The sequence below is a fragment of the Capricornis sumatraensis genome, chromosome 3, assembly GCF_032405125.1.
Source record: "Capricornis sumatraensis isolate serow.1 chromosome 3, serow.2, whole genome shotgun sequence".
NCBI classification, from domain to species: Eukaryota; Metazoa; Chordata; class Mammalia; order Artiodactyla; family Bovidae; genus Capricornis; species Capricornis sumatraensis.
In genome coordinates this window covers 151746294-151764589 of record NC_091071.1, presented here as the reverse complement: position 1 = coordinate 151764589, position 18296 = coordinate 151746294, and the positions used below count along the sequence as shown (strand labels likewise).

At 48.6% G+C, this 18296-nt stretch overlaps 1 protein-coding gene across 1 annotated transcript; it reads right to left on the bottom strand.

Moving 5' to 3' along the window:
- Nucleotides 1-1553: 1553 nt before the first annotated feature.
- On the bottom strand, nucleotides 1554-7489 carry LOC138075469 (tubulin alpha-1D chain). Its single transcript, XM_068967269.1, has 4 exons — nucleotides 7399-7489; nucleotides 3735-3957; nucleotides 3279-3427; nucleotides 1554-2537 (listed from the first exon to the last, which is right to left on the bottom strand). The coding sequence occupies exons 1-4, from the start codon at nucleotides 7399-7401 to the stop codon at nucleotides 1554-1556; spliced, it is 1359 nt and encodes a 452-aa protein (XP_068823370.1). The 5' UTR covers nucleotides 7402-7489.
- Between the last annotated feature and the right edge of the window lie 10807 nt (nucleotides 7490-18296).

The window sequence follows — 18296 nt, the reverse complement described above, 5'->3', positions numbered from 1 at the left end:
ACCAACTAGTGTGTGTCTCCGTTCACCCAGTGGGAACCACTGGCTGGAGATTGAGGGTGTAAGGAAAGGCGAAGCCAGTTTATTTCTCTTTCTCTCAAAATCAGAAAGTAACTCAGGTGATGCTGTGTCTCCTGCATGGCTCTGGTATAGTATAGTGTTATTTGCTCAGTCATGGTCTATGGGGTCGCACAGAGTCAGACACGACTGAAGTGACTTAGCAGCAGCAGCAGCAGCAGCAGTCCTACTGTTTGCAACCCCAGGGATTGTAGCCCGCCAGGCTCCTCTGTCCATGGAATTCTCCAGGCAAGAATACTGGAGTGGGTAGCCATTCCCTTCTTCAGGGTATCTTCCTGACCCAGGGATCAAACCCGTGTCTCCTGCATTGCAGGTGGATTCTTTACCGTCTAAGTCCACCAGGGAAGACCCTGACAAACACCCCTCCCTCCTCCCCGCTCCTGCTCCCTCTGGGTAGCTCTACTGTGGCTCCAGATGTCACCTGGTGATCTCAGCTCCAAAGCTCTGGCATCATCATCTCATACCTTGACTCTTCCAGCCCTAAGGGTGATAGCAGCTTCCTGGCTTTGCTGACTTTGGGATTTCCTTGCCAGCATCCAAGCCTGGGAAAGGGAGGCTGCAGGGAGGACAGTGCCAAGGACAACACTAGGCACTGTATCTCTGGGGCTGCAGTAGGGGTGGGGATTGCCCTTGTTCTAGACCTTCAGTAGTCAAACCATCCCTCCACCCCAGAAAGCATTACAGAAAATCTACACACAAGGATTTTGGGGCCGTCGTCCGGTTGGAAGTTGTGCTTGTGGCATAGGTTTGAAGACAGGTTGTTTGTCTTTATCGAAAAGTGGTGAGCGAGATGGTGATTTCCTGGGGGTAGGCTCCCCCTTGACCCCCAGCCATTGCTCCACGGTTGCTGCCGCTATGCCACCATTCTGTCTCAATGCCAGCTTTTGGACTCTACCTCTCTTCACTCAAACCCCCTGCCTGAAAAGGACAGGAGTGGCGCTAGTGAGCACCAGCTCCATCAGACACCATGTCAAATCTCCTGGCCTTGACCAGGCTCTTGTTGCAGCCCTGTGTGGCTCAGACCAGGTTCACAACTTAACAGCGCCTCGCCTCCTGCCCCCAGATCTTCCCTGTTGCCCTTCCGCCCAAGTGTGTGCGACCTGGAAGTACAGGCGAGTTAATGCTTCATGTGGGGAAGGTTTAACCAAGGCAAGAATGGAGCCAGTATAGAAATTCCCCACCCTCACCTCCTCTCCTGCCCAGTCTCCCAAGGAATGGTTCTAAGATGCCATTTATCCCGCTACATCCTCTCCAGGATGAATTCTTCCTCCTTCTCTGCTTTACCCACATCAGCCTTCATTCTGCTCCCTGGAATGAAATCTGAAGTCAGATCTGCTTTCTGGGGAACCCAGGCTAAGATACTAGCCTTCTTATTTCTTATGAAGGAACCCACCCCCGGTGGTTTTCCCAAGAGAAAAAGACATCTGGGAGACAATGAGGCCACAGCACTTTATTTAGGACAGACACAAAGGATTCTGCTAGTATTCGTCCCCCTCTTCCTCTTCTCCCTCCCCCTCCACACTATCCATGCCCACCTCCTCATAATCCTTCTCCAGGGCAGCCATATCCTCCCGGGCCTCGGAGAACTCACCCTCTTCCATGCCCTCGCCCACGTACCAGTGCACAAATGCCCTCTTAGCATACATCAGGTCGAACTTGTGGTCCAGGCGGGCCCAGGCCTCAGCGATGGCGGTCGTGTTGCTCAGCATGCACACGGCACGCTGCACCTTGGCCAGGTCTCCCCCGGGCACCACAGTGGGGGGCTGGTAATTGATACCGACCTTGAAGCCCGTGGGGCACCAGTCCACAAACTGGATGGTACGCTTGGTCTTGATGGTAGCGATGGCGGCGTTGACGTCCTTGGGTACCACGTCTCCACGGTACAGCAGGCAGCAGGCCATGTACTTGCCATGGCGGGGATCACACTTCACCATCTGGTTGGCAGGCTCGAAGCAGGCGTTGGTGATCTCTGCCACCGACAGCTGCTCGTGGTAGGCCTTCTCTGCAGAGATGACTGGTGCATAGGTGGCCAGGGGGAAGTGGATGCGAGGGTAGGGCACCAGGTTGGTCTGGAACTCGGTCAGGTCCACGTTGAGGGCGCCGTCAAAGCGCAGGGAGGCTGTGATGGAGGAGACGATCTGGCCGATGAGGCGGTTGAGGTTGGTGTAAGTCGGGCGCTCGATGTCCAGGTTGCGGCGACAGATGTCATAGATGGCCTCGTTGTCCACCATGAAGGCACAATCTGAGTGCTCCAGGGTGGTGTGAGTGGTCAGGATGGAGTTGTAGGGCTCCACCACCGCCGTGGACACCTGGGGGGCTGGGTAGATGGAGAACTCCAGCTTGGATTTCTTGCCATAGTCGACAGAGAGCCGCTCCATCAGCAGTGAGGTGAAGCCAGAGCCAGTGCCCCCTCCAAAGCTGTGGAAGATGAGGAACCCTTGGAGTCCCGTGCACTGGTCAGCCTAGAGCAAAGAGAAATGTGAGCTCTGAAGCACTGCTGACCAACAGCAGAGAACCAGCTTGTGCTGTTTGCGATTTCCCCAAAAGTTTCATAAAACCCTTGGAAGACTTTTCCAAGGGCAAAGGATAGGCTCTGATATGGCGGTCCCACTCTCCTCTCCTTGCCTTCCTCCTCTCTCAAGCCTCCCGAGACCTTCCACAGACATTTTTCTTGATTCTTGTGCCAACAGTCATTTATTATCATAACTTTCCAATTCCACCTGGTTTCCTACCCACGCCCACCTCCCGATCTAACTTCTGATGTCTCTGGAGGGCTTCTTTACTGAGATCAATAACCCAGAAACCTGGTCACATCCTTGCTGAAGGCCCAAGTTGATCAGAGAGCCTTGGGCTGGTGTTGTTTGGATCCCTGTTTTTCACAGGGCCTTCTGTCCACATCCCTACAATACAGGCTGACAATCTGGGACTGCGTATGGGCGTTCATAGCTTGGCCAGGCAGCCTATCGACTGGTGGCCACTCTGCACAGCATCGGGCCAGTTACTGTAGTAGATAAAGGAGACACCCAGCTCTGGGGTGGAACCCACCCTTTGCCTCCCCTCCTCACTAGTCCTGATTCTGTGTGTTTAATTCTTGTCTGGGAGACTCTCCCAAGGATGGAAGCTGCCCTTCCTTATCTGCCCTCCAGATCACTTCATGACAGGAATGCAAATTCCCCTTCCCCAGCCCTCAACTCTTCTCTCACCAGCTTCCGAATCCGGTCCAGCACCAGGTCAATGAGCTCTTTTCCAATGGTGTAGTGGCCTCGGGCATAGTTATTGGCAGCATCCTCTTTGCCAGTGATGAGCTGCTCTGGATGGAAGAGCTGGCGGTATGTGCCCGTCCGAACCTCATCTGCAATGGACAGAATTTTAGGTGCCCCGCCCCTTGCAGCCTGGCTCCCAGAGCCCCAGGGTACACAGAAGGGGTGGGGTCACCAGGCCCATTCAGGCAGTTGCTATTGCTCTTGGCTTTAAGGGTACGTCAATAAAAAGGAAAGGGATGTGTAGTGACCTTGAGACTCTGGAGCTGAGTGATTGGAGATCTGGAGTTCTGATTGGCTGCAGCAACTGGGAACTGGAACTCCAGGGCTCTCCAGTTATGGAGAAGGACTTGACGGGGTACCTGGGGCAAGGCGTGACAGGGCCTGATCATCACTCACCGATCACAGTGGGCTCCAGATCCACAAACACCGCCCGGGGCACATGTTTTCCAGCCCCAGTTTCACTAAAGAAGGTGTTGAAGGAGTCGTCCCCTCCCCCGATGGTCTTGTCACTGGGCATCTGCCCATCTGGTTGGATCCCATGTTCCAAGCAGTAGAGCTCCCAGCAGGCATTGCCAATCTGCACGCCGGCCTGCCCCACGTGGACTGAGATGCACTCACGCTGAGTGGGCAAAGGGCAGAGAGAAGGGTATCATGTCTGGACACGATTCCTGCCTTCCTTCCTTGAGTGGTTCTCCAGCTGAGAGCAGAAGTTCCTAGACTTTGCTCTCTGTGCCCTGCCCCCATCTCCCGGGGGATGTGGGGTGGGGATAAAACCCGCAGGGGAAGCAGAAGATGTGACCATTTCTAAAATTATAGAGTCCTTCTCAGTGACTAAGCATTTAAGGAACATTGAGGGGCTCAGAAGAGTCTGCCAGAGCACAATAGTCAACCCACTCACGTCTAGAAAGAAAGTAGCGTCCATTAATAAGGAAAGCAAGAACCAAGTGAGGTTTCAGGGCTGAGAAACAAGGATGAGGTTTATAAGAGCAGAAAGAACTCTGGATTCACTTTACAGTCAGAAATGCCAGTGAAGAAGGGCAACAAGGGCCTGGAATGGATGTGTGTGTGCTGTTCTTTCCTCTTGGGTGTGTGTGGTTCTGGAGCAAAGAGAGTCTGGGAAGAAAGTTCTTCCTCACATGGTTCAAGGCTGGTGGTCAAAGAACTGCTCATGAAGCAGGACTAGGGTAACCTGCTTGGTCCTAGAAAAGAGAAAGGTCTCTGCTCTGGGGAGCCCCATGAGCATCAGAGAGACTTGACTCACTTGCTTCATCTTGTATTGAGCCTCCATTATGTGCCTGACCTTGTGCAGATGCTGGAAATTCATAACACTTAACACCTGGTCCCTGTGCTTAAGAAGCTCACTGTCTAGGAAAGGAGACTTTCATATGATTAAGATATGTGACAGTGTGGGAAGTGGGATCCCAGAGTGTTTCTTCCTGCTCCCCTTGAGAAGTGTTTATGACAGACCTTAAAAACAAAATGAAGGAATTCCCTGGCCATCCGGTAATTAGGACTCTGTACTTTCACTGATGAGGGTCAGGGTTCAGTCCGTGATGGGGAACTAAGTTCCTGCCAGTCCCATTGTATGGCCATAAAAAAAAAGAAAAACAGAAAACTCAAGCACACCCACCAAATTTCCCCAAGCTTTAAGGCTTAATCATGTGGCAGTTGTGGAGACATGAGAATTCTCACACTGCTGCTAGAAGCCCAAAGTGCTGCATCTGTCTTGGAACGTGATTTGGCAATAGCAGAAAAGCTGAAGATGCTCTTGCTCTAGAGAAATTCTCACACAGGTACACAAGAAAACAAGTGCAGGAACAGTCACAGCAGCGACAGAAGCCAATTAGAAGGCCCTCAACAGGAGAAAGTGGATAAAGAATGATTCAAAAGTGGGCGTGGGTGAATACAAGAAAGAATCTTACCCCAAAACCCCAGAAAAAAAGCAAATTAAGAGGAATCATGACGTTACTGTTTATGGAAATCTTCAACTTGTATGCATCATCTACAGATACATTTTTATGTTTGCTATATATTCTTGGAATGTGTTACAAAAATAAAAAAAGCAAAGGAAATATTAACACCCAATTTGGAATAATGGTTTTGTTTGGTAGAGGAGGGAAGTGAATACAATCAGAGTGTTCTCTTGCTTAAGCTGGGTAGCAGGTGTTCATCATATTATCCTTTATACCTTTTTGCATATCTGAAATATTTCAGAATTTTTTAAAAGAGGATGCTTTCTCCACAAATTGAACACTTCTCTGACTTTGTAAATATGACACAAGGGCCTTAACTTCTTGTGATTTCTTTGGATGACTGGGATTAATACAGAGAACATCTGTATCCCAGCCCCATTACTTCCCCACTTGCCTCAAGCAAGAGTCTTCAATACTCTGAAGGCATCTTCCCTGAGAAATGACAATAATAAGAACCCCTTCCTAGAATTACTCTGCAGATGAAAGAATGCAAGTTGCCTGGCTCACTGCACAACACAGACTAGGTCAGGCCATATTTCTATTGGATCCCCTTATCCATTCCCCCATCACCCAACCCCGGGGTCATAGTAAGAGAAAGTCACAGGGACTTCCCTGGTGGCTTAGTGGTAAAGAACCTGCCTGCCAACGCAGGAGACACACGTTCGATCCCTGATCCGGGAAGATCCCACATGCTGCAGAGCAACTCAGCCCATGTGCCACAACTACTGAGCCTGTGCTCTAGAGCCTGGGAGCCGCAACTATTGAGCCCTCGACCTATAACTACTGAAGCCCGAGCGCCCTAGAGCCTGCGCTCCGCAACAAGAGAAGCTACCGTGACAAGAAGCCCACGCCCCGTGGCTAGAGAATAGCCCTCGCTTGCCACACCCAGAGAAAGCTTACATAGCAACAAAGACCCAGCACAGACAAAAAGAAAGAAAGAAAGAAAAATTTAAAAAGAGAAAATAATGAATTAAGCTGGGAGGGGTTCAGGGTCAAAGGACTCCAGAAATCCCCAGGTCCATGAGGAAGGGCTGACTCAGCTCACCAATCACCCAGCAGGGCCGGCGCCTGCTGCTGTATCTCAGAGCCTGCCCAGGTCCCATGCACAGAGCCAGACACTGACCTGGCCTCCACAGCTGAGGGCCCATGCAAGGCATGTCTGACATGGAGAATGCCTGAGACTCTGGAAACAATGCCCCTCACTCTGGGTGTGGGCACAGAACCCAGGCCCTGGAGTCACACAGACTTGGCCTCAAACCCCTATCCCTCTGGGACGTGGACAGAGTTGCTTCAAGGCGGCTTCTCCCACTGCCTTTCCTTGTCGGTGAAAATAGTATAATTTCCTACTCTGCAGGCTTTGTCATTTGGGTGCTTAGTTCCATGTGTTAAGCGCTGATTAGGTGCCAGGCACTGTGCCAAGCGGTTCACACACTATCTCATTTAATCTTCATAACGGCCCCCTTAGGTAGGTATTTTTATTACCCTATTTTACTGACTCTCAGAGGAGTCAAACAACTTGCTCAAGGTCATGAGCAAAACTAGGAATATTCAGAGAAGGGACAGCCTGGCTCCAACCACACTTCTAACTGCTCTTCTGTCCTGCCTGGGAGGCAGGTTTTCGTAACAGATATCAAATAAGCCCCACCCCCCCATAGCACCCTCCCACCCCTTCTTTCTCTCCCTCCTGGTACATAGCTGAAATGAGGATCAGATCAAGGCACAGGGAAAGGACAGCCTAGGAGGATGGGTCCTTATAGCTGGGAGCTGGAACCAGAGGCCAGTAGGGGCCCAGGTTTACAGGAAATTGCCTGCACTTTCTACTTGTGTCCTGCTCACCCCATTCTCCCTACCCCTAAATTCAAAGCCCTTCAGCAGCTGCTCAGGCTCTTACCCAGGTCCTAGTTACCATCACCTGTCCCTCTCCACCCCCTGAACAGGCCCCCACATACTAGCACATTTGGGGGGCCACACTGCCATCTGCAAGTCTCTTTCCCTTTCCCCTACCTCACCTGCCTCCACACTATAGCCCATGAACCCCTGGACACAAGGGGCCCTCATTTGCGTCCTCAGCCCCCATCTCTGCTTACCATGCTGCCTGGCTGGGACTAGCTGGGGTCGTCTGTCTGTCTGCTGCAAGACCGAGGCTGGGGACAGATCTGTGAGGGATACAGCCTGCTGGCCTCCTTATACTCTCTGGTCTGCTCTCAGTGGGGGGGAATGTTGTTAGAAACGGCCCCAGGAGGGCAGGTCTGTTGACTTGGTTACCGGGCAGCAGGCAGGCGCTGGGCCTGGGCCCAGGCAGGGGAGGAGGTGCCTGAAGAGGAGGGGCCCACTGGTAGCCCCACACGTAGCCCCACACAGGTATCCAGGTCTCTGGGTACACGGTGTCTGTTGCTCAGTCATACAACCCCTGGTGCTTCAGCCTGGCCCTCACAGGTGGGAGAGGATTTAGAAATTAAGCTGTCTGAGCTCCAGCACCACCCCCCACCCCTCCCAACCCCCCAGGGTTGGTGAGGACTGGAAGAGGAGTGGGCGGGGCTAAGAAAAGTCTGCAGTGGACCAGAAACAATGAGTTACCTAGGGCAGGAGATCAACTTGGGCCTTTCTGAGTAGAAATTCAGAATATTAGAGAACAGCAGAAACTAGAGCTCAGGTTAGCCCCATCTCCAGGAGATGTAAGAGACATGAGTTTGATCCCCAGGTCAGGAAGATCCCCTGGAGAAGGAAATGGCAGCCCACTCCAGTATTCTTGCCTAGAAAATCCCATGGACAGAGGAACCTGGTTGGCTATGGTCCACAGGGTCACAAAGAGTCAGACATGATTGAAGTGACTTAGCACACACTTAACTTCTTTTGCCTCAGTTTTCTCATCTGTAGACTGGGGAGAGGTGGTATACTGTGAGATTAAACAAGATACATGTGCTTAGTCCAGAATTGGCTGTTGTCCACAGGCAAGGCAAGATACTGAGCAGGGTTTCAAGGCTATTCCTCACAGTCTCTCCCTGTTCTAATGCAAGTCTTTGCTTGTCTAGTCTGGCCTTATTTCCCGCAGAAGTAGTCACCATATGGCCTGGGACAAAATTATGAAATAAAAATGTTACTCTCTCCCATTTGTATCCTGCTTTGTTGTTCTCAAGGCAGCCTCAGCCCCCCCACCCCACACGCCCTTATCTCCTTTGAGTCCCTCAACAGCTTTGTGTGTGGTAGGCAAGGGAAGGCCTCTACTCCCTGAGGAATAAAAGGAAATTGCTGCCTCTTGGCACGAGGGAGTTAATTAGGGGCAGAATTACGGTTCCTCTGGGACTCAGGATCTGTGCCTCTCCCATTTCCACATGGCAGAGTTTTTGATGTTCCTCATCCTCTCCTGTGTTTTTATTTTAAATTCTGTGGTCAGTGGTGATCATTCCCTTGCATACTCCTCAACTGCCTTGTCTCCGTCTAGCTTCAGTTTCCTTGACTGACCAAACCACAATTCTGGTTAAATCCATTTGTTCACCAATTCTGCCTGCACTGACCCGCTAAACAGTGGCTGTAGAAAACCCCAGAACTATATTGACTGATCTAACTTCAAATGCATGACCACTAACCTCAAATGGTCCCTAATGCTGCCTTGAAACCATGTTGCCTCTCTCCAGCCATACTTCCAGCCAGCGCTGTGACCAGGAATAGGAATGTCAAATTTAGCAAATAAAAGAATCTTGTCTATTAATAGCAACCCTCTCCAAGAAGTAGTTTCTAATGTGAATCTTCAGTCAGTATGGCAAATGGTGAAAGAATTATCTTGAGGGTGGGGCTTTATCAGAGCCCTTTTCATCCTAGAATACCAGGGTGTGACCCAGAATATTAATATGGTTAACCCTGGTTTGGGCCATGAACTGAGGTCTTCTCTGGTCTGCTGCTGCTGCTGCTGCTGCTGCTGCTGCTGCTGCTAAGTCACTTCAGTCGTGTCCGACTCTGTGCGACCCCATAGATGACAGCCCACCAGGCTCCCCCATCCCTGAGATTCTCCAAGCAAGAACACTGGAGTGGGCCATTTCCTTCTCCAATGAATGAAAGTGAAAAGTGAAAGTGAAGTTGCTCAGTCATATCCGACTCTTCGCAACCCCATGGACTGCAGCCCACCAGGCTCCTCTATCCATGGGATTTTCCAGGCAAGAGTACTGGAGTGGGGTGCTATCGCCTTCTCTGCTTCTCTCTCCTACCTGGAACTAAAAGGCCAGGATCCCTGGAGAGAAGACACAACCAACCAACACTTCAAAGGTGAGAAAGCCCAGTCTACACTGGGTTGATCCACGAAGCCATAGAACTCTGGAATTATTATCCAGCTGGAAGGATTTGGGGCCCACTGTGCCCCAGAGTGTCCTGCTAGCACTCCAACTTCTCCCAACTGGTCTTTGAAGTTAGGCATCTCAAAGTCAACCTTAACAACACTAATTCTGCAAAGAACATTCTCTTCAAGGCAGGCAGGGGGAGGGGTCTCATATAAAACAAGAATAAAGAGACTTATTTTTTTAAAGGTTTTTTTAATATGGATGATTTTTAAAGTCTTATTTAATTTGTTACAATATTGTTTCTGTTTTATGTTTTGTTTTTTTGGCCGTGAGGCATATGGGATCTTAGTTCCTGGATCAGGGATTGAACCCCCACCCCCTGCACTGGAAGCGGAAGCCTTAACCACTGGACCACCAGGGAAGTCCTGAGATTTTTTTTTTAAGAGCATGTAATGTATCTAAGTTATAAAATGAGAGGTGATCAATATTCTTCATTCCTTGAACAAGGTTTATTGTCTGCAGTATGCCAAGCACTGTTGCCAGAGATACAGTGGTAGTAGACAAAAAGAGTCTGTGCTTTCAAGGAGTTTGTATTTTTGTGGGAAGACATAATAACTAAACAAACAAGAGAATTTCAGATAGCAATGAACACTTGAAGAAAACAAAACAGATAATGGCACAGAAAGAGATGGGGTGGAGGGAGAATAGGAGAGGGGGCTACTACTGAGAAGAAGCCACTCTCCAGGAAGGTGATGTTTGAAATTAATAAGGAGTGGGCCACACCAAGATCTGAACTGTAGTGCTCCGGGCAGAGAGAATAGCAAGTGCAAAGGAGCAAGCCTGGTGTATATAAGGAAATGGAGGGAGGGAGTTCACAGAGGGAAAGGGACCTGGGAAGGAGAATGGCTTAAAAAACAAAAAGAATTATTTACTTATTTGGCTGCACCAGGTCTTAGTTGAAGCCCGTGGGATCTTTAGCAGCAGCATGCACACTCAGGTGTGGTGTGTGGGATCTAGTTCCCTGACCAGGGATGGAATCTGGGCCTCCCGAATTAGGAGCTTGGAGTTTTAGCCAATGGACTACCAGGGAAGTCCTGAGACTGGCTTTTATTACAAGTGTGATGGGGGGTGGGGGGTTAAGCAAGCCTCATGGCCTACTTCGTGTTTTGTTTTAGAGAGAGTATTGCAGCTGCTATGTGGAGAGTACATTATAGAGGTTCAAGAGTGGGAGCAGGAAGCTGTGAGGAGACCATGGCTAATATCCAGAAATGAGGGGATGGTAGCTTGGACTAAACTGGGGGTGAGGGAAGTAGCTGAGTTGAAGTGATAGGACATGCTAATCTGGGCTGTGCAGAACTACCCAACAGCCTTACCTGACCCCTGCCTGCATGTCTTCTTTGCTGGCATGGTCCTGACTTTGTATAATTTTTCACCCTTCCACTTGGTCAAGGAAGATGGCCTTTCTCTAGACCTAAGGGTAAGTATGCTGCTGCTAAGTCACTTAAGTTGTGTCTGACTCTGTGCGACCCCATAGATGGCAGCCCACCAGGCTCCCCCGTCCCTGGGATTCTCCAGGCAAGAACACTAGAGCAGGTTGCCATTTCCTTCTCCAATGCATGAAAGTGAAAAGTGAAAGTGAAGTTGCTCAGTCATGTCTGACTCTTCTCGACCCCATGGACTGCAGCCTACCAGGCTCCTCCATCCATGGGATTCTCCAGGCAAGAGTACCAGAGTGGGTTGCCATTGCCTTCTCCAAGGGTTAGTCCAAAACATTCATGGTAGTTCCAGTGCCCCCTTCCAATGACTAGTTTAGGCCTGAGGTCAGTGAGATATAAGGGAAAGTCTGCTGGGGTGCTTTAAGGAAAGGTTTTTCTCTCTGATAAAAAGAGATGTGGGAGGAAACCACCCCCCCTTTCCTGCCTTAGGATGGTGTCATATGAGGGCATGATACTTGGAGCTGTGGTTGTCATCCTGTGATCAGGAGAGAAGACGTCACCAGGCCATTGAGGATGCCAGAGAAGAAAGCTGGACATACTGGACTTACTGGTGACATCACTGAACCAATCCTGGAACTGCCCTCCATTCAGATTTCTTGCGGGATAATAATACACCCATTGTTTAAGCTGCTGGTAGCTAGGCTTTCCATGATTTGACGCTAAAACATTCTAATTAATAAAAGAGTGGAGGAAGAGAATGAAAGAGGAATAGAGGACAGTCCTCCGTTTTTACCTAAGGACTTGGGAGGAAGGTGGTATTATTCACTCAGACCCGGGGTTTCCCTTGGGGCTCAGCTGGTAAAGAATCTTCCTACAGTGTGGGAGATTCAGGTTTGACCCCTGGGCTGGGAAGACCCCCTGGAGAAGGGAAAAGCTACCCACGCCAGTATTCTGGCCTAGAGAATTCCATGGACTGGTATAGACATGACTGAGCGACTTTCACTTTCAGGAGCCTAGGACAGAAGCAGGTTTGGCAGGGAGTGTGTTGTGTTGAGATGTCTAAGGGGCTTTCAAGGTATGATATCAAAAAGCCAAACAGTCATGTGACTCTGAACCTCAGAGGAGAGGTCCAAAATGGAGGAGTACTTTTGAGAATCATCAATATATAGGTGATATGGCTTTCTTTTTATTCTATTCTTGCACTGCAGCTTGGGATGTTTATACTCTAGCTATTCTTTTTTGAGTAACCCCAGATAAGTTACAATTGCATTTAATTACAGACATTTAAAAATACACCCCTTGCAGTCCAAGGGACTCTCAAGAGTCTTCTCCAACACCACAGTTCAAAAGCATCAATTTGGCATGCTGAGATTCATGGGGTTGCAAAGAGTTGGACACGACTGAGCGACAGAACTGAACTGAACTGAACTGAAAAAATACACCCCACAGTAGAGATAACATAATAAAACCCCATATACCCATCACCCACTTTCAACTATTGCTCCTTCAGGGAGAAAAAGCATGTGGAAAGCCTGGGAATGAGCTATGAGGAACACCCTTTAGAGGTAGGCCATCAAAGACCACCAAGAAGGAGTGGCTAGGACAAAAACCAGAAGCAGAAGTGTCATCAAAGCCAAGAACGAAGTATTTCAACTATAAAACACTATAAAGGAAGGATCAGTTATGTCAGACTGCTGAGAGGCTGAGAAAGATGAAGAGAGAGGCATGATCTCTGGTTTGGCAAGATGGAGGTCACTGGCGACCTTAGCAAGAACATCTCAGTGGAGCATGTGAACCAAGCTAGGGTGGACAGCAGGGAGGAGAGAAGACATGGAGCTATCCCATAGGAAAGATGGTGCTGTGAGGAGGAGGACAGCTAGTAGATGCTCCAACTGAAAAAAAAAAACAAAACCAAAAATGGGTGTGCAGTAAGGCTCAGCTCCACCTCTCCCTAATGGAATCCATGGAGACATTTTAACCCTTGATGGGGACTTTCCTGGTGGCTAAGACTTTGAGCTTCCAGTGTAAGGGGCTCAGGTTTGATCCCTGGTCAGGGAACTAAGCTCCCACATGCCACGTGGCACAGCCAAAAGCAAACAAAGAACTTTGATGACCTTGCCACACTGCTTCAAGATGGAGGTGAGACTCTGAGAAGGAGTTAGGAAAGAGGGAGATAACAGTAGGCATGGTGAAGAGGGAGAGCGATCCAGAGAGTTGACACCCACATTGGGTGAGTGGACGAAACAATACCTCACCAGGAAGTGTTTGGCGTTGTCTTCTAGATTCTATGTGAATGTCCAAGAGTTTTCTCTTTGGTAATATGGACTATTACCTGCACAACTACCAAGAGCTTATGGCCCTTTTTCAGGGGATCTGTCTATATCCTGAGAAAATACATGCTCACTCAGTCATGCCTGTTTGTGCATGAGCATGCACGCTCAGACACACATGCCCAACCAGATGCAGACTCTATATTCCACCAACATGCCTTGGGCTTGTCTCCCTGCACCCTGTCTTCTCCTTTTTCTCTGTCAGGAAGCCTGCTTCGGGCTGTGAACTCGTTGGTGCAGGAGCCAGGCTAACATAAATGTGTGATGTGGGTTGAGCATGTGATGTTAAATGACAGTGGTCACTGGTCTTCTGTGTCAGGGAGACACAGAGTAATGAGGGCTGGGTGAACTGGAGCAGCTTGTTGCCCATCCTAAGAAGGTAGCCATCACCCAGCTACATTTGTTGCCGCATTGTTTTCCTATCCAGGCTGTAACAAATTGCTACGAACTTAGTAGCTTAAAACAACAAAAATGTATTTATTATCTCACGTTCTGGAGATCAAAAGTCCAAAATAAATCTTATGGGGAATGCAATATTATGATTTATAAGAAAAAACTGTGTCTACTCAGATGACCAAAATGTATTTCTTATATATTATTTGGTCTTTGTCCATTCTTCTTGGCTCACAGTTCTCAAAACCCTGAGAATTCCCAAAGTGTTGAGAGTGGTCAAGGTGTCTTGCTATTAATGAAGTAACTTTTGGACCCACCTATGGATGGGGGCTGCTTGCCAGTGGAGCCAACTGAGCAATTAGAGGTTTAGAAATTTCAGTCCCATCATGCCCTTTCTGACCTCCTGAGAGGGGTGGGTAGTTGGAGATTGAGTTCAATCACCAATGGTCACTGATTTAATCAACCATGTTTATGTAATGAAGCCTTCATCAAAACTCAAAAGGATGGGGTTTGGAGACCTTCCAAGGTGGTGAACACATGGAGATACTGGGAGAGTAGAGCGCCTGGAGATGGTATGGAAGCTCACGTCCTTTTACCATACATGGCCCTCTGCATCCCTTCTATCTGACTGCTCCTGACTTATAGCCTTGTGTAATAAACCAGTGATCTAGTAGGTTAAATGTTTCTCTGAACCCTACGAGCCTCTCTAGCAAATTAGTTGAACCCAAGAAAGAGGTGATGGTAAGCTCTAATCTGCAGCCCATCAGTCAGGACAAGTAACCATATGGACTTGTGGTTGGTATCCAGAGTTGGAGGGGGGTGTTGGAACTTCCAGTTCATAGCTTGCGGGTCAGAAGCTTAGGTAACAACTGGGACTTGTGACTGGCATCTGAAGCAGGAAATGGGGGGTCAGTTTTGCAGGATCAAACCTTTAACCTGTGGAACCTGATGCTATCTCCAGGCAGAAAGTGCAGAATTGAGCTGTATTCTCGAACCCCTTGCTGGTGTCTGAGAATTGCTTGGTGGTGTGTGGGGAAGCCCCCTCTCCCACCATTGGAATTGGAAACCTATTTACAGATAAATTCAAGGCATTGGCACGGTTGCTTTCCTTCTAAAGACTTTAGAGGAAAATATGTCCCTTGCCTTTCCCGTCTTCTAGAGGCTCTCGGCATTCCTTCACCATGGCCTTCTTCCATCTTGAGAGCCTTCACTCTGACCTCTCCCCTTCCCTGACTTGACTCTCCTGCCTCCTTCTTCCATTTAGAAGGACCCTTCTATTTCTCTTGGTAAATGTCACATTCCACTTGAAAATAGGTGGGTTATTTTCAAATATCTTTTGATATTAATTTCTAACATGATTCTACAGTGATAAGAGGAGCGATTCTGTATGATTTCAATACCTTTAGATGGTGAAAGTTTTGCACCTTGTTTTATTCCAGTGTCTTCTAGTTTACAGTCTGTGGGAACTTGAACAGAATTCGTATTCTATTGCTGTGTGAAAATTGTATAATCTTAATTATGTTGAATTGGTTCATAGTGCTTTTCAGGTCTACCAGATCCTTCTACTCTGTAGAAGATAATTAATTTTTGGGAAAATGGTATTGTATTCATTGTATTAATTTTTGAGAGTTTGATAATGAAAGCCCAACTAAAAATCTTAATTTATCTACTTTTAAAAATAACTATAATGTATAGTGGAACTATATGTAACCTTGTTCTCTATTTTCCAAGTCTCTTGTTAATGTGTTATCATACTTTCATAATTAAAAAAAATTTTTTAATTAAAACAAGGACTTGTGATTACACTGGGCCCACCCAGAAAACCCCAAATCTCCCCATCTCAAGACCTTTACCTTAATCACATTCACACTGTCTTTAGCCATGGAAGGTAACGTAGTCACAGATTTCAGGGACTAGAATGTGGACATCTTGGGGGGAGTGCTATTCTGCCTATCACAGTTGCTAAATGGGAATGCAGGCCTAGAATAGCCATCTCTTCCAATTTGTTTCATGATAAGCTAGAATCTGGATTTTTACATGATCAAAACAGTTAACCTAGCAGGCCTGAGACAGCTATCCTTGGAAAGGCCTGCTCACAAGGTTGGCCCTCAGCTAGCATCTCAGAACTTGGCTCTTAGAGTACTCCCAGTCAACAGCTGATTGATCAAGATGGTTTGTTGTGCCTGGACAGTGTGCATAAATGATGTGATTTATGCTGAACACCCATTTTTCTTCTGAGTCTGGAATTTTGGCACATGCAAGGCAGAAGTGCCTCTGTGAACAGCCCCCACTAAAGACCTTGGGTGCTGAGTCTCTAATGGGCTTTCTTGGGCAAAAGCACTGAGGGAAATGTTGCTCCATTTTCATTTAGGAAAACGAGTACATAGTGTAAGCTCTTAAGGAGGGGAGAGGACATGGATTCCTTCAGACTCCTGTTGTGTCTTTTCCCCTTATTATCCAGCTGTGTATTGTTCTTGCATCACTGTAATAAACCCTAGCTATGAGTACAAGTTTATGCTGAGTCCTGTGAGTCTGTCTAGTAAGTCTCCTAACATAGGGGTGGTCTTTGGCGATGCCCCATACATTTTTTTCATATTCTAAACGCAATAGGGGTTAACACTGTGGGGGCCAGATGAAACATTTCAGAGAAGGAATTTATTTTCCAGGCTGCTAATTTGAAACTTCTGGCATCTTAAGAGTTTTACCTTACTTTCAGTCCCATCTCTATAATGAAACAATTCATCTGACACACATTTAGCAAATGTTACCATGTGCCAAGTGCCATACTAGGAACTGGGGAACACAAAAGTGAATAAGACACAGTCTTTTGCTTCAGCAAGATCACTGTCTAATAAGATGGACATATGCATGAATAACTGCAGCATGAGGTGCTACACGCACTAAAATAAGTGAACAAAATGCTCTAAGAGTCCAGGCAGCTGGATACATAGTGCTTTCCTGTGTACGTATGCATCCTCCAGTTCATCTGGTCCTCACAATCCAAAGTTATTATCCCAGTTTTACAGAAAAAGAAGCTGAACCTGAAGAACAAATAGGTTTGGGGTTTTGCCTAAGAGAGCACAAGTCTCTTAAAATACTCACTCTGCAGGGTTGGGCTGCACAAGGAAAACAGAGGGCTAGGGAAGGTCTGAACGAGGCCACGTATTCTGTAGTCACCAAGGCTCCTTGCTCTGTAGAGACCGTGACCCCATTTCCCAAAGCAACCTCATTATGTGCCCTTGCCAGGTTTCTTTTCTATGAATGAGTCTTGTTCTCCCAACCATATGGTTAGTCTACTGGGAAAAGAGACCTTGTCATATTTCATGGTGTTTCTTTCCATGCCTTGGTAAAGTAAGGTATCAGTTAGCTATTTTATTGGTAGAAAGTTGCCATTGCTAGTTATTTTATCCTGCTGTGTTATATTGTCAGGCAGTCTTGGCCCTAGGAAACACTAGGAGAAACAAATAGGAGAGACAGGTGAATCTTTTCCCAGGAGACAGGATGTACCAATAGGCATGTAGGGCACTTCTGATGATTTCTGCAGTGAAAAGAGACAGGTAGAAAATGTAAGGCATGCAAGGGAAAGCAGAAGTGGGTTGAAAAGCCCATTCTTGCGAGACATGGGGATGAAAAGTAGAAACAAGGAATAGCTTTAGCTGAGACCTCTGCCAGAGCTCGGAGGGCTTTGAGATGCAGGTAGCAGATCCTGCCCATGGCTTAAGGACAGAAGAGGATGGGAAAGTCAAAACCAGCCATGACATCAGAATCTCCATTTTCTTTTTTCCTGTTCAGAGTCAACAAACGTTATAACACCTCACAATGCTTTCTGGGGGTGGGATCGTTATCTCCTTTAACCGGTGAAGATGCCTAGAATTCAGTGAGGTTAAGTCACTTGCCCAAGGTCACATAGGGTAGTCAGGATGCGAATCCCAGGAGCTCCAGCGGTTCTGGGTGCAGGAAAGTGGGCAGGTGGCTATGGCGAGGGCCGGCTAATAGTGACGGTGCTGATGACGGGGCCACTGACCAGCGGGCAGCCGGCGAGACGCGACAGATTCTGGGGGTCGGCCCTCGCAGACAGACTGTGGGGTTCGGCTCTGCGGAGCAACCTAAGGGATCGGCAACCTGGGGCTCAGACTGTGCAGCTCCCGGTCCTCGGCCGCCCGCGGGCGTTGGCGAAGGCCAGCCGTCCCGGCCGGGGACCAGCAGGCCTCGTGCGACGACTGCAAGCCGTTCCTGGGGGACGCGCCAGAGCCAGGCAGTCGGCCGGAGCCTCCAGAGAGGCGGGGCGAGGAGGGCACAGGCGAAGGCTGGCTGCAGCCACTCCGGAAAAACAGCCTCTGCAGCACACGGCCAAAGTCAGAACACCTTAGCGACAGGCGCCCCCACGAAGCAGGTGCAGGAGAGACACATCCTGGCACCGCGCCTTGCGTCCCAACAGCGGAGCTCGGGAGCTCCGAGTGTCGGCGCAAAGCCGGGAGAGAAGGGTTTAAGCTCGGGTCGCTGCTGCTCACTCACGCGGGACAGGTGAGGGACTTTGGCACGCCCCGGGGAGGGG